Source organism: Poeciliopsis prolifica, unplaced genomic scaffold (genome assembly GCF_027474105.1).
Source record: "Poeciliopsis prolifica strain line A6 unplaced genomic scaffold, Auburn_PproV2 SCAFFOLD017, whole genome shotgun sequence".
NCBI classification, from domain to species: domain Eukaryota; kingdom Metazoa; phylum Chordata; class Actinopteri; order Cyprinodontiformes; family Poeciliidae; genus Poeciliopsis; species Poeciliopsis prolifica.
The window spans coordinates 6,418,526-6,434,639 of record NW_026562392.1 but is presented as its reverse complement, the minus strand read 5'-3'; the positions used below and the strand labels follow the sequence as shown (position 1 = coordinate 6,434,639).

The following is a 16,114-nucleotide window of genomic DNA, read 5'->3' as shown; positions in this document are numbered from 1 at the left end:
CATGAAGAGGTTGCAGAATGAATAATTAGGAGAAGCAGAGCAAAACTGCAATTAAGGCCTCACTGAATGATTTTCACTTACTAGAGCTTATATGCAATTTTTCAAAAGGCAGCTGCTTTGAATTTTGCATCTTCAACGTGTTTACCTTAACTATAAATCATTGTTTCTTCATGGTCTTCTTCTGTGATCAGCCTTTATTCAGCATTCCTGCTTCAGGCTGGGTTTCCACAATGCAATAGTTTTAGTCACTCCACATGACTCCAATCTGACCAATTTTATTTTATTCTTTTTTTAGAAATTCTTCAAAATTGCAGCATTCCAGCCTGCTGAGTATTTAATATCTCGTAATCTAATAATCCTAATTACTCTGCCTGGGGGAGATTAGTTGGAATGTGAATCTCAGCATATAACAATTGACAGTTTTAGTAGCTATTCAAATGGAGAGTTCATCAGCAGAGGAACACATATTTCAACAAGTTAAACAAGGTTGGTCTTTTCCAAAATCAACTTCATTTCCTCCAGTTTACATGTGAGAAAATGATATGCTTACGAATATAAGCATATATTCATAAAATGAATACGACAACATGTTGCAAAATAGAAAACACCGCCACTGGAGAAACATCTTCCCGGAATAGAAACATGGAATTTATTTATACAGAATATATAGTTTGTGTCTGATCTCAAGTTCAGCTAGTTGTATAATGATAACCTGAAGGGAAAACTGCGGTGATGGAGGGAAGTGATGGAGGGACTGATGTTCCAAAAGACAAGCCGTCATGGAAACAGGTAGAACCGGTATCTGCTCAGGGAAAACAAACGCATTCAAATACAAACACACAAACACTAATCCAACATCTTCTGATTGTGCCGAAAAAGCAGAGTTTTATGGTTTCCCAAAAAGGTGACAACAGCTAAACACAAAAATGCAACTTTAAGAAAAAAAAAAAAACCTTTCTTAAAACAGCAGGAAAAAAAGCAATTCAATCTTCTGTTGTCTGAACTCGACAAGCCACAAGATGGTATTTTAAAAAAATTGCTTGTAATATTATGACCTGAAATCTCATAGAAAGACTGAAATCATGTTTTCTAAGAATTAGTGTGTGATCACTCTGATAGAAACAACAAACATAACAGATACTCTGATAAGGCATCTGATCTGATCAATAACATTTATTTAAATATTATAGAGTGGAACATTGACTAAACCTATAATTTAAGCATATAATCTATGGGAAGATACAAGAACTGGTTTACTTTACCTGACTTGGGATATGTCACCGCAAACACATCAGAGTCTTCCACTGGAAACTTTTGGGCAAACTCCAGGCTCTCTGCAGTGTGGGCCACAGGGGGCAGGAAAAGGCCTCTGTACTCAACATACATGGACGATGACATGAGGACTGATCCCAGGGAGCCGATGGCTTCCATGCTGCAGGTACCCGCTCTGACTGGAGGTAGTTTTTGTCTCTGGTCTCTCTTGTCGCCTGGACTCATAATCTGCAGAGGGCAGAGCCTCGTTTTTTTTTTTTTTTTTTTTTGTGGAGCGTTCTGAATGGCGGCCCTGTGGTGGACGTCATCAACTTTTCTAATTGAAGGAGTGGACCTACGATGTGTTCATCGTGTTCAGAGAGATGATTTGCTCAAGTTCTCCTTTTGCTTTTTTCAGCAAATCGATTTAGCTTTTTGGTTCAAGAAAAAATGCCAGTGACAGCGAAAGGTCTGACCCACGATACTTCTCCATGTCAAAATGTCAGATGGCACAAACATGACTCAATCAATACATTTTTATTACAGGCTAAATGTGTCTCAGGCATTTTAATTGTTGGTTGTTGTTGTTTTTTTTGTTTGTTTGTTTTGTGCAAATTTGATTCTTAGTCTTTTATTTCTGGCCAGTGTTCATTCATTTGTCCACTATTGTTTTCACACCCGTATTTCCCATGTGCTTTGTCCTTTATTTCTTTTTTCATGCAGCGCTCCATGTCCTGTTAGTCGTTCCCAGGTCAAAGTCTGCTTACATCAACTTGATCTGTTCCTTTAGACTCCATGGTCACAGCAGGAGTGTGACAAGAGTTTATGTATTTGATGTGAACTGTAAATACCAAGGCCATTTTTAAAATATAAAAGATGATCAAACTTTACTTTGCTTGTTTTTATATGACTTAACCTCATGTAACTTCACACCAACGTATCATTATCATCACAATGTCTGAACGTGGGTATGAATGGAAATTTCCCAGGCATTTATTCACAAATGTCAATATGCTAACACACAAGTCACAAAACAATTTAAGTTAACTCACAAATTTGTCTCAAATGCAACAGAGAAATGAAAAAGAGACCTATTTAAGCTATATATTTCAAAGAGGTCATCAAAGAATTGGACACCGAAGTCAAACCTGACGCTCTTAGATTAAATATCACCATTTTTGTTTTCTCAGATCAGTTCACCCATGTTACCTGTGCTAATATATATGTTAAAAAAAAGATAAACATATATCTATTTTGAAAAATTAATGCAACTAAACAATTAAAATATAGGCTATTATAAGGGTAAATACTATTTTTATGTTTTTCAAAAATAATATATATTTAGTATTTCATTTAAGATATCCATGGAAACTGAATGTTTATCATGGCGTTTGTAAAATAAATAAGCTAATTTTCCAGGGACTTGACGTTTATTTGACTATAGTTAAGTAAAATAGCAGAAAGTGCTGTGATTGTTACAGTAAAATTATGTTCCTGAGTTGCTGTCTGGATTCTAGCTACACCGGGTGAAGCTATTCCAGCTGTTTGGTTCAGAGAGCAGATCTGGACCCTCCAGAAAGGTTCTCTAGGTTGACCTTTGACCTGGAGAACCAAGGCGTGAAACTGGGCGATGCGGGCCAGTGTCAGATGGACCTCACCTATCCAAGTGTCAAAACAAAATATCAGAACAAATAGTTAGAAGGCAGGTTTGTTTTCCATTCATTGTTGTTTCCATTGTTAATGGTCCGTAATGTAAAATACATCATTACTGTCACTGAGTTTAATAAAATGTACTTCATTTGATGTCTTATTTCTGGAGTAATTTTTTTAACCATAATCATTTTTGGCAAAATTAAATATTAAGAAACTCCCATGTTTTTAATGTACTTCATACCTGATCAAAGCACAAACTGGAGAACAGGACTAAAAGCAATTATTTTTTATTGAGTGTTAATTCATTTGTGGTCACATCAATACAAAATTCACATCTTTAAAAAAAAGAAGAAAAAAGAAGCCGGTCACACTGTAGAGGAATCCTGATGTTGATGTTCGTCTCTCAGCTTCAAACAATTCACTGAAAAGTTGGACAGAAATGTTTCCCAGGGAACGCTCTTTTTCCTCATGGACTCATAACCAATGAATCAAACTGGAACAACTGGAAGCTGAACCAGTTGGTGGATCGTGTCAGTCAAGTCCAAGAAGCCAACACCAATCGTTTTTAAGCCTCCTTGAAAGCTTCATGGCTCAGACTCTGATGAAAACCTTTCCTCCAGTTTGAGCCGAGACTGTCGAGGGTTTTTTTAACGGCCTTCTGCTTCTTCTTCAGTTGCTGTGAACCAGCGTGACAAATAGGAAAAGTGAGCAGAGGGAGACGGCGCCAGTCAGGACGGCTTTCACCAGCAGCACCGTCCAGCTGCCCAGCATGAAGACATGGACAAACAGCCTGGGGACGCAAGAGAGACGAATATTACTGACAAAATAATGTATTACAATAAGAGATTGGCTGAAATATTTTTGAAATAATTGAGAAATAAAAAAAAAATAACCAGACAATCATAAAATGATAAAGCTACACAGTCAACAAACAACTAAGACAGAAGCTACAAACCTTTCAGTAATTGCATTGTCATACATTTTCTGTGGATTCTTTCAAACTAAGGATGTGACGATACGTTCCTCTCATGAGACGAGATGAGACATGATAGTGGGTTTGTAAGAACCAGGCAGGAAATTAGCTAAATTTGGAGAAAATTAGAAATCCCTACGTTTCTGCTCACAGGAATAGAATTACGATTTCACAAATCAAGGAATTTGTAATCAATGCACCATGACTCAGTCCAGGTTTGAAGACGATGGACGCTTAGTATTCACAAGTGTTAGGGATCACAAGATTAGCTGAAATCTGTGAATCCACTAAGGTTCACTGTAATTAGGTTTGTCTAGTTTTCCAGCAGGGATAATGCCTAAAGGACGGGGCTTCATCCATGCTGTTGTAACAAGTCTGTGAGTCAGATTTATATGTAATGTGAGCAGAATGTGGAAATAAAACACATCAAAAATACAAAGTTTTCCTTTTTAGTTTCAAAATAAGAGTCCCAAACATACATGGCAGAATTTCAACCTAGAAATAAATAAATAGACCTTCCTCTATAGGACTCTGACACTTCATCAAGCAAGGCTCATTTTGACAAACTTCACATCACAAAACAAGCTTTATGTCAACAAGAACATCTTGTGGTGTAAAAACACCACAAGATCTTTTGGCATCCCTATTTAAACTGAATCAAAGTTTCACTAAAATAAATGTTGTAGTACACTCTATGTCTGTTTCTTTTGATACGTTTAGGTCTTCATTCTAGTGACATGTCTATCCATCTACAAGCTTTGAAAAGAATAACGCTGAGTTATGGAACAAAAAGAAAAACATTAAAGCCATGCAGTATATTAATCTTTTTGATTTTAGTCTTTTTTCAGTTTTCCTGAGTATATTCTACTCTAAACGTTAAACGTAGCGTTTAGAGTATGTAGTAGATTATGTAGTTGCTTCCCAACCATCTGAAATGCTGACATTTTCAATATGAGACTTACTCTATCAGAAAGGCTTTGTACACACACAGGGCCAACAGCACAGTAACAGGCAGTCTGAAGGTCTTGGGGAGGTCATATCGAGTGAACATCCATACAACAGCTGCCATGGCAATGTAATGGACCTATGCACACAAACGCACACTATTATTCAGGTGTATAACGTCTAAACAAACACACACATTGTTTGTTTCCCATGTGTGGGGGAAAAAAAATTACTCAATCATAGGAAAAAAACAAAGGAATCAGAAATATAACAAGGCAATGAAGAGTTAAACAGTTTAAATAAACAGAAATAAGGCACAGCTTGTAAGTAGTAAAGCTGCTCACCAAACTAATGTTTGAGTCAAAGCTCATCTGGATGTACTTCCAATCAAACTCGATTCCTCTGGCGCCAACCCACAGGGGAAGAAACCTGAACAACAAACATGCAGTTTTTATACAGCTGGGGAAATTTCACAGAAACGTTTTCCTCACAGGAAAAGTCACTGCTGACCTCGACATGACGAGCTCTGCCGTCGCCCAGCCCATCGCAGCGACCATGATCTTATACTCTCCCTTCCCAGCATTACGAGACATCACCAGATGGAGACCCAGCAGGTCAGCCAGGTCCACTGTGGACTTCATGAACTCCTGAGGAGAAACAAATAAACACAGCTGTATAACTAGACAAAAACCTCTTTCGGCACCACTTAACAATTTTGGGATTAAAGGACAAACCAAAATTACCAGGAGGGGTAATTTTGGTTTTGAGTCATTTTGAGTTTCTCTTCTGAAATAAAAGCTTTTGCTACTCACCCCTACAAAGTCATAAATACCGGCTCCTCCTTCCCAGGTTGGGAAAAATGTAGCAAGAAACAGCATCTAAAAAGACAGAAGGATAATGATGGTAGAAGAGTAATGTTGAAAAGTCAAGATGCACTGAGAAACCAGCCGGGAACTCAAAAATCAGACCCTGTCATCTGAATCAGTGAACACAACATTCAAAATATTTTACTACCCTTTTGACACCTTGAAGAAAACGACCACACTGCTGACTTCAACACTACTTCTCTGCTTCAGCTGAACTCCCCACAATCCTTTGCTGCATCACTGTCACATGACCTACCTCCCCCCCCTTCACCTAAACAAATAGGAGCCAGAATATTGGTTGGAAAACTTATCAGTGCAGTTTTATCGGACCAATATCCATATGTTGAAAAATACAAAATATCAGCCAATACTGACGTTAGTACTGATATATCGTGGATCACTAAAAAGATGTTAAAATATTGACTAATTTTAGAGATGCTCTCTTTTACATACAATGTTACGTTGCCTCTTCTTGAACAAAAGCTTCATAACCACAAATGATAAGAAGGACATAAGATTGTCAATATATTTCTTTTCACCGTTTTCAACCCCAAGTATCAGCAACTGGCCAAAAAAAATAAAAATAAAAATTGACTGGTCCCTCTGTAAATGAAAGCAAATAAGAAAAGATTCTTTACTTTGCAAAGTTGGACAAACAGGTACGTCGCTCCTGCCTGGACGCATCTCCAGAAAGCATTGTACTCCGAGCTACGCATGTGAAACACAAACAGAGTTATTAGTAAGACGGGGAAAAACATTTTCACTTTGTGATGCACTGCTTCACAACATACATGCCGTCAACTGTGGATAATTTGAGAGCACAGCACATAAAAGGATTAAAGGGCCCCTCTCCCAAAACCTGACATTACTAAGAAGCTTATAAAAGGCTGTAAGAGTCTCAGAACATATGTTGCTGCTGCAGCAACATGGTAGCATGAACCAGGAGTCTCCTAATGAGTACACAAAGGAATATAATTCTTATTTTTGTAGCTTTGGTCAAGCAGTTGAGCGCATAGAGAATAATAAACGAGACACTCACAGGCCGCTGCATTTGTATGTGATGAAGTAAGGGAAATAAGCCAGGGCAAAGCAGTTTCCAAAGTGAAAAAGTGTCATCGCGTTTGTCGGTGAAAATCAGCTTCCTGTACAGAGACACAAATATAAAAATTACAAACATCATCACAGGTTATCATAGGTCACCTTCAAACTCCAAGGATACAGTAAAGACTCACTGTTACCTTATTGCATTCGCAAATGATAAGATGGTTGGAGTCTGGTGGAGAAATTAGTTTATTGGTTTATATACTGAGCAGAGTGAAAGACAGGCTTTTATAATTAATTGATTTATTAATCATATTTTAATGTCTAGTCAATTACTTTTGAAAATACATGACAGTTGATTTTTTTAAAAAAGGCTGCAGTTTTTACACTTGACGTGAAAACAGCTAAAATGTCTTTGAAAGCAGGGAAAAGAAATAACACAGAAAACGCGTTGAAATGTCTCCAAAGTGACGTAAAGGAAAATGTAGCTTCCCGATAGGTAAGCTAGGCTCCCCTCATCTCTGGGAACACGGAGCTCTTTAAGTCTACCATTCCATTTTCTCTGATAAACACAGAGTTTATTTCATTCACTAAACAGGTGGATATGCCAGAAACTATAAAATATTTAAAATGTTTAACTTACTGAAGTGAAATAGCTGAGTAAATGCACAACGTCGAGCAGCTGAGTGACAAGCGGAAGTCAGTTAACGTCACACCAAACTACCTCCGACAACAAACTGTGGACCGAATGAAAGGTTCCGCATAAAGCCTTTATTTCTTCCAAGATTTTATATTTTCACTATTGTCAACTTTGGGACTTAACTACGACTGAGTTATGGCACTTCATTACACCACACACTATCAAAAAATGTGTATAAAGAGGAAACACATTTTCAACTTTATAAACTTGCAAAAATAATATTCAAAGATGGCTAATCTCTATGTTCATCAATTTTTTCGCAACAAATTGCAACTACATATATTTTTAAAGGATTTAAACAACGTGGTAGACTGGTCCAAATTTATTGTCATTTGTCATGTGCAGAGCAAAGCTGAAATGGGCTATATTATGACCAACACCTAATAATCAAATTTTTCTACCTCTGTGACTGAATCACATCAACAGAAATTTCATATTTATTACTATTTATTTATGTTTTTATTCTGTATGTGATGTTTTTGATTTAGTAATATGCCTAATGTAAAATATTCACTGTGATTTGCCGGTATTTATTACATAAAAGTTCTGTTAAAACTGTGTAATTACAAAATATTTTAAAGAAAATTGATTATTAAATTGTCACTACACTCACCCTTCAGAAAGAACCTTCACATATCCCAAGTCATTCACAAGTACTACTCTATTCACCCTTTTTGGAAGGGTTTATTTAATATTTATCTTTCTTTCTTTTGTTTCATTTTTTTCCTTGCACACCAGCTTTTTTTTCTATCCACATTATTGATTTAGCTTCTGAGTTGAAAGTTGAGTTTTTAAAAATACTTTTAAAACTGTCAGAAGCTTTTCTTTTCATGTCTGAATGGATAAATGAACACAATGCAGACAGTCATTAAATATATTGCTAGAAACTGTTAAAATATACAACAATTACATTTCAAAGATTCTACTGTACATCATAAAACATTAGTACATCACAAAGTAAATAAATCATGCTACTCCCAGACAAGAAAAGGGCATATCATATTTTTAAATACAATATTTAAGTTAAAAACTCTACAGTGCTCAAGGGAAGAAAGCGTCACCTTTTCTTCTTCATGTATTTGTTATAATGGATAAAGTTTCCTCTTTCCAAGCAGTCCCTGCTGGTCCAGGCAGCTGTGTTATATGACCTTCCTATGGTCACTTTCACTGCCATAGAGTTTCCACCGGCTTAAGCAGCATAACTTTTCTCGTCGGTTGAATGAAATCTTTAAGCCTTAAATTTCAAGTTTTTATCAGCTGTAAATCAAAATTGATAAAGATATGAAAACTTTAGAGCATGTGTAGTCAGACTATGTAATGTATTCTACTAAGAAAACTGAGGTATTGAAATACAAGAACTAATCAAAACTAATCAGACTTTTTGAATATGGCTGCTTACATCTGTAGGTGTGCATATCTATCTATCTATCTATCTATCTATCTATCTATCTATCTATCTATCTATCTATCTATCTATCTATCTATCTATCTATCTATCTATCTATCTATCTATCTATCTATCTATCTATCTATCTATCTATCTATCTATCTATCTATCTATCTATCTATCTATCTATCTATCTATCTATCTATCTATCTATCTATCTATCTATCTATCTATCTATCTATCTATCTATCTATCTATCTATCTATCTATCTATCTATCTATCTATCTATCTATCTATCTATCTATCTATCTATCTATCTATCTATCTATCTATCTATCTATCTATCTATCTATCTATCTATCTATCTATCTATCTATCTATCTATCTATCTATCTATCTATCTATCTATAGATAGATAGATATGTATATAAATATATATGCACACCTAGAGAGCGCTAGTTATCGTCTGGCTATTCTGTTACTTCTTCCTACATGTATACTTTTTTTAATATTTTTTCATAATAGCATATAAAGTTTCTTCTTTCTGAGCAGTCTCTGCTGGTCCAGTTAGTTGTGTTGTATTTGGAGACGGTCCCACAGTGCTCCCACTGGCTCGGAGTGTCCGGCAGCATCTCCTGGTGGTCCAACGTCTCTCCATCCGACCACCACCACTCCCCTCCCAGAAAACGCAGTCCTGTCCAAACCTGGTAGACACAAGGCAAATGAAACGAAGTTCACAACTCTAACCTCGTAGAACAAGAACAAATCTCTCGAGCGATTCCCAGACCTCCTCGGTGGTGGCACTATAGATCTGATTTCTCACGTAGCTGAAGTCAGACGAATGCCTAACGCTCAAGAGGTCATACGTATAGTTTGCATTTGTCATGTTCCTGCAGTGATTCAGAGCATCCTCCCATGTCTTGTTCTCAGTCACCAGCACCAGATTGTCTTCATAGCAGTTGAAGGGAAGTGTAGAGGAGCAATCTGTGCGGTACCACTTTCTATTTGGGATGTGATAAATGCTACAGCTGTGCTCAGTTTGCTGACCAGAGAACCAGTTATTGCTCTGTGAGACGTCATCTCCCGTCAAGCCTTCACCCGTCCTGAAGCATACACACCAGCATCTTAAATGTCTGAACTGAATTAATTGTTACGTTTAAATCTGATACCAGCTCACTCACTTCACGTTGATCCACCTCCAGACTGACTCTTGCTCAGGATCCTTGTGTATACCAATCCATACATCGGTGTAGCCACTTTCCTGCAGCCACATAGTCAGCAGGTCCGGGTCAACTATGTCCCAGGTAACCATGTCTATGTGGTTCTTCTGGCAGTACTGTCGAGCTTCGTCCCAAGCAAGTTCCTGAGATTGAAAAGTAATGAATATGATCAGCCTAGCTTCCAAACAAAACACAATCATACAAAGGAGGAGAAGTATGATCCCCATTTTCACTTCTGCTGGTACATAAAGTCAGATATGTCAGTGGCTGGGAAGAAGCTGCCACTCTCAATTTATAGCAGCACCAACAGGGAGTGCTGCCAACAGGACACACCTGAGCACCACCACATACCAGTAGCACCACTCCCTGCATCAGAAATGGAGGGAAATGATCACCCTGGTAACTCATTTATACAGTATGTGCCACACTTTTTAAGGTTGTGTCAACATTTGCTTTTTATCCTATTTGTCCTTCATCTGTTTTATATGAAGAATCTCTTTCAAACAACTAATATGACTGCTTATTTTAATTTTGCTAATACCACATTGTTTATCCTTAGTCCTTTACATTGTAAAAAAAAATACCCAAAACATCTAATTTACAGTAAAAAACTTGCCAGACTTTTACCATATACTTACAAATTTACAAAATCATTATAAATAACTATTTTGGGGCGTGCTGTGGTGGCGCAGGGGGTTAGAACGCCCCACGTTTAGAGGCCTGAGTCCTTGACATGGATGTCACGGGTTCAACTCCCGGTGACGATGACCTTTCATTTGCCTCATGTCATTTGCCCTCTTTCCTCTAACGCCACAAAAACCCTTCGGAGAAAAAAAATAAACTAAGTAAATACATATTTTATGCAGCGAAATTCAGGCAACAACAGCTGTCGGTATTTTTTTGTACATTGCAAAAAGGTGTTTTTACAGTGTACTTTTCAGCAGTTTTTTTGTTTGTTCTTTGTTTTGTTTTTTTAAACAAAAACTTTGTATTACTCTACACTTTTGTTTTTTCCCAAAATAATAAAAAATAGAAATCCAGACTAAGCACAGCGCACTTATACGCTGTTGTTGGAATTAAATTGAATTTGTATTTGAAAGGAAAACCTTACTTCAGGTCATTTGAAAATGCTAATTACCACCTACAGTGTTGATTTAATGCTCTGCTATAGTTTGAAAGGGATATTTAAATACTAAAAGCAGGCAGGGCAGCTAACAAAACCTCAACTTGGTCTAGTTCAGTTGAACTGGGCACCACAAACAAACAACACTTAGATTTAAGTTTGAATGTTGATTACCCAAAAGAAAGGAGGAGGTAAGACAAGACAATGGATGCAGCAAAGCAAGAGTCTGAACAAGAATCAAAAAGTTCACCAACTAAGAAAAAACATAGTGCAACCTGATAGTATTGTTTAAGTAAGAATCTGATTTTAGCCAAGCAATGCGTGAAATAAATGAATAAATGGGGAAGAATTAAGAATTGGTTGGGTGGAGAACAAGCAACTGGGTGAGCAGGCCTGGGGGCGGCGGAGACTCAACAGGTGACAACAGGTTCATTTCTCCTGCTGAGTCTCTTTCTCCTCCGATTTAATGCAAACATCACAACTCGAGTACGAGGAAGGCAGGTAGAGCAGATGGTCTAATAACCAGGGAAAAGTACAACACAGAAAAAACATGAAAAATCAAGAAGCATGAAAGTGGAAGACTGGAAAAACATCAGGATGCGAGGAGAAGTACTGGGAGAGAGGTGATGGCTGGGAAAGGATCAGGGACTGTTGCTGATGCTGGGGGCGTGACAAGGACAGAGGAAGCTGCTCTGCCCTGCGTGTTTATCATGCTTCCCTGCTTGAACACAACTGACTCACTGTAACTGGTCGTTTTCAGAGTCTCACAGAACTCTGTGACCGCTGTGGAAACCATTTGACGTTCTCTCGGACCGATGTCAAACACCTTGGGTTTGTAGAAACACTGTATACAAAAGGAACAAGACCTGAAACAAACAAACTCAACCAAATTCACTCCTGTGCCTGTCTCTAGAAGTCCAAGTTCCTTCGTGTTTGATTCAAATGTTCTGCATTCAAACTACTCTCTATGCTTAGGTTGGCAGGTCAGGCTACATGTAAACGACTGAATTTGAATCAGTGCGATTATGAGCCAAACACAATGTCTCTTATTGGTGAAAATAAAATCTATGAAATAATAAAGTCTCGGGTGGAAAATAGTTCAAATGAGCGATTCCGTTACAGACAACATAGAATTTCAATAGCAAAATAATAGTTCTCAGTTTTAATTGTTCAAAAGTCATAACACTGACATGAAACACGTTGATGTCATTAGTTTGAGGCTGCAAAGGATTTTTTTGAATGTTTTTTTTTTCAAGTAGAGTTAATTATAAATGAACTTTTCAATAACATTCAAAGTTACTGAATATTATCCGTATACAGATTAAAGTATTTAACAAGAATTTAACACGTCACCAATTTTCAAAATAAATATCTTTTATAGGTGAAATTACATTACATTCTTTCACTAAGTGCAGGCGTGAAAGAAAATTAAACCCTCATTTTATGGTAAAAAGGTTTAAAAACATTTTTCTGTTCAAGAGACCAAAAACTGACCTGGGCTTAATTAAAATCAAACTCAAGTGCCACAAATTACTGGAAAACTGTTCAGTTATTATATTCTGCTACTTTTATTATTATTATTATTATTATTATTATTATTATTATTATTATTATTATTATTATTATTATTATTATTGTTATTATTATTATTATTATCGCATCATGTTTAACGCCAAAAAACTAATTTATTCAAAAATGACCAGGAGAGGGCGACAAAACGCAACTAAACTGACAGAAGAACATCAACAGGTCTTGCAATGCAATCAAAGAAGTAAACTCAAGAACAAAACATATTAGATGTTGTTGAATGTTTTCCTTATGAATAGATCAAGCAATTAAGGCAAGACATGATGTTATGTTTTCCAGCCTTAAGATGATCCTCCTCAGCCTCAGTTCAAAATAGATCAAGCTTAGACTTAAGAGGATAAATATATTTCATCAGAAAACCAGCTCCTAAAACCAGCTAAATACACATTTTATGGGCTCCCGGCCTGTTCAACAAAAGTATGAAGTATGACAAAGTAATAATTATACCAAAAAGTGGAGAAGATATTCAGGATAGGGAATGTAATGAACTGCTTAGTCTTGCTGTATCTGATTTTGAGGTCTTGCTGGACTTTCTTGCTGGACTTGCGCTTGGTTTCACTCAAGCGCAAACATTTAATAAAGCCAAGAAACGGGTTACATGGTGCTCACATGCTGAGTAAATAAATCACTTTATTCTCGGGAGCAAAATGTAAAATCCATCAAATCAATTCAGAGTCAGTACAAATGAACTAATTTAATTTGAAACAAAAATAAAAAATAATTCAGCTTGATAAAACACCACAAAATAAAATGCAAGTTTAAAATGGCGATTCTCCTAAATCCTACGTCACAAATCCATGCAGAAGAAGGAGAATAGTCCAAACCATACAGTACATTTAGATTCAATTTCTCCATGTTTAGTGATTTGAGATCCAGACTCTCTGTCTGAATCTCTGTTGGGAGTAATAAGACCAACAGAGTCCATTCAACTAGCCAAAAATATCCAGAAGAATATGATAATTACTACCATTCCCAAATATTCTCACCAGATATTGTGGACAAGAAGTCCTTATACAGTCATATCCCACAAACTGGAACATGTGTTCATTATTATGGCACTTCTCTAGCAACTAGAAATAACTTTAATATCTCTAACTGACCTAAAGTACATAGAGAGACTGAGAGTTAGTTTTATGCCTTGCTGTTCGGTAACTTCTTACTCTAGTTTTACATAATTGCAGATGAAGTTTCTTCTTTCTGAGCAGTCCCTGCTGGTCCAGTTTGCTGTGTTGCTCTTGGACAGCATGCCACAGTGTCGCCACTGGCTCGGACAGTCCGGCAGCATCTCCTGTTGGTCCAACGTCTCTCTGTTGGCCCACCACCACTCCCCTCCCAGGAAACGCAGTCCTGTCCAAACCTGGTAGACGTGAGCCAAGATTTCAACAGCAATGTCAAAATCAACCCTCAACATATTTATGGTCTGGTTACTGCAGAAACAGAAAGAGACAAAATCGACCAAACCTCTTCACTGGTGGCTCTGTAGATCCGGTCTCTGACGTAATTAAAGTCAGCCGGTGCTGAAACGCTCAGGAGGTCGTACTCATAGGAGGCTGAAGACATTCCCCTGCAGCGACCCATGGCTTCCTCCCATGTCTTGTTCTCAGTCAGCAGCACCAGATTGTCTCCATAGCAGACAAATGGAAGAGTTTCAGAGCAAACACGGCCGGACCACTTTTTTCTTTCACTATTATAAGAGGCGCAGTTGTTGCTGGTTTTTGGTTGACTGGCCCAATAACTGCTCTCTGAAACATCCTCTCCTGTCAAACCTTCACCGGTTCTGAAAAAAATAAAAAATAAAAATTCCAAAATGATGTAACATTTGTTTCTGTTATAAACATAAGGATTGCACCAAAAAGGAAACTCACTTCACATTGATCCACCTCCAGACAGACTGTTGCTCAGGATCCGCATGCAAACCAACCCAGACTTCTGTCAGTTCTACTTGCTGCAGCAACGTCGTCAGCAGGGTCGGGTTTATTATGTCCCAAGTAATCATGTCTACGAAGTTCGTCTGGCAGAACTGTCTTGCATCGGTCCATGTCAGCTGCTGAGACATAAAGGAAATGGTTTTTATGAGCCTGGTTTCCGTCTGAAGAGCAGCATTAAAAAGGAGCAGCAGCATCAACTCAGGACGGCTGTTCTTCCCCATTTCCTGTCCCGTTGTCGCATCAAGTCCGGTGTGTCAGCAGCCGGAGAGAAAAATGCCAATTTATACCAGTGTAGAGGTCAGCGTCACTTAGACACGCCTCAGTGAATCCAGCTGACCAGTAAAAGCATCTCCCTACCTGCTGTTGGAGAAATTTCACCAACACCTGGGTCATTCTTCCCTGCTCAACACCAAACACGACATACTGAATATATTCATTTAAAATTTGCTTAATAAATCTTATCCAGTTTCAAGAAGAACAATTTGCAAATTAACAAAAGATCTTTCCTGGACAAATATTTCAGTTTGACATTTTATCAAGCCCTTTGCCTTTTCGGATGACTTTTCTCGTCTTCATTCTCTGTAACGCCACACATTTTCAGCGAATTGTTTCTGTTCGTATTCAGATCCGTTTCAGTCACTCGGGAGCAGAAGAGATCAGAACTCGAGTTGATTTGAGAGAAACACTAATGGAGGGATCACACACAATCAATCCTATTAATAATTTAGCTTTTATGTGTGAAAATAATGTCAAATAAACAAAGAAAACAGATCCAAATGCAGTGATGCATGTTTCAGTAGCTTTGATGGCTTATTTAAATTGTCCTCATTTACAAAGCATGGCTGGTATGAAAATCTGCCTCCAGTTAAATGATTCAATTTGACATGCTAATGATCTCAGCCTTATTTGACACAATAAAAGCAGGTAGAAAATATAGATATATATTAAAAAACAACACACACACGTTTGTATTTTTTTCCATAGTATAACTTTGCGCTGACTTGTGTTCTTTGTAGCAGCTTTATTTGCTGCTACTTTTTCCCTTAACCCAAACATTACTAGTCTTTTCCTGACCCTAACCTTCACCAAAACCTAATTCAGGTTAGTAAGAATGCCAGAAGTGATCCTAAATATGATAGCTAGAGAAATACACACGATCACACACATGCACAAAGGTTTTGCACCCTTAAACGAGATGATTATTTTCAGAAGGATTTCAACCATTATATAACATAGAACTTGGATATTTAATCTGTTTGTTTGCTCCAAGGATCCTTTGGGATGGTTTGTCGATTTAAAGTTGCAGTAGAGACTGTGGTTACTTCTGATTGCAAGCAAAATGTTGTTTAGAAGAAACCATCACTGATGCACTAGTCAATCGATCAGTTGTCTTTGGTAGGCCCCGATCACAGCAGATCAAATGCTGAAAAAGGATTTTG

At 37.4% G+C, this 16,114-nt stretch overlaps 2 protein-coding genes across 3 annotated transcripts; both read right to left on the bottom strand.

The window, feature by feature from the left end:
• Positions 1-3,175: 3,175 nt before the first annotated feature.
• On the bottom strand, positions 3,176-7,460 carry tmem147 (transmembrane protein 147). Of its 2 annotated transcripts, XM_055041762.1 has the most exons (9): positions 7,373-7,460; positions 6,927-6,961; positions 6,728-6,830; positions 6,327-6,396; positions 5,635-5,700; positions 5,333-5,469; positions 5,167-5,251; positions 4,840-4,961; positions 3,176-3,694 (listed from the first exon to the last, which is right to left on the bottom strand). In XM_055041762.1, exons 3-9 carry the CDS (start codon positions 6,802-6,804, stop codon positions 3,574-3,576), a joined length of 678 nt encoding a protein of 225 aa, XP_054897737.1. In that variant the 5' UTR covers positions 6,805-6,830; positions 6,927-6,961; positions 7,373-7,460; the 3' UTR covers positions 3,176-3,573. The 2 variants fall into 2 exon arrangements, with proteins under 2 accessions (XP_054897737.1, XP_054897738.1); XM_055041763.1 differs by lacking the exon at positions 6,927-6,961 and having other exon boundaries at positions 7,373-7,458.
• A 5,937-nt stretch (positions 7,461-13,397) lies between these two features.
• Positions 13,398-14,904, bottom strand: LOC129367608 (lymphocyte antigen 75-like). The gene is made up of 3 exons (XM_055042161.1): positions 14,613-14,904; positions 14,209-14,524; positions 13,398-14,104 (listed from the first exon to the last, which is right to left on the bottom strand). The coding sequence occupies exons 1-3, from the start codon at positions 14,894-14,896 to the stop codon at positions 13,904-13,906; spliced, it is 801 nt and encodes a 266-aa protein (XP_054898136.1). The 5' UTR covers positions 14,897-14,904; the 3' UTR covers positions 13,398-13,903.
• Positions 14,905-16,114: the final 1,210 nt, after the last annotated feature.

Excerpts from the sequence above, each read along its gene's own strand:
- tmem147 (XM_055041762.1), bottom strand. The coding sequence starts at position 6,804 with ATGACACTTTTTCACTTTGGAAACTGCTTTGCCCTGGCTTATTTCCCT. Across the intron at positions 5,252-5,332 it reads GCAGAGCTCGTCATGTCGAG|GTTTCTTCCCCTGTGGGTTG; the intron begins GTCAGCAGTGAC and ends TTTGTTGTTCAG. Across the intron at positions 3,695-4,839 it reads TACAAAGCCTTTCTGATAGA|GCTGTTTGTCCATGTCTTCA; the intron begins GTAAGTCTCATA and ends TTGCGTCCCCAG.
- LOC129367608 (XM_055042161.1), bottom strand. The coding sequence starts at position 14,896 with ATGGGGAAGAACAGCCGTCCTGAGTTGATGCTGCTGCTCCTTTTTAAT. Across the intron at positions 14,525-14,612 it reads TGGAGGTGGATCAATGTGAA|AACCGGTGAAGGTTTGACAG; the intron begins GTGAGTTTCCTT and ends TATTTTTTTCAG. Across the intron at positions 14,105-14,208 it reads ACAGAGCCACCAGTGAAGAG|GTTTGGACAGGACTGCGTTT; the intron begins GTTTGGTCGATT and ends CACGTCTACCAG.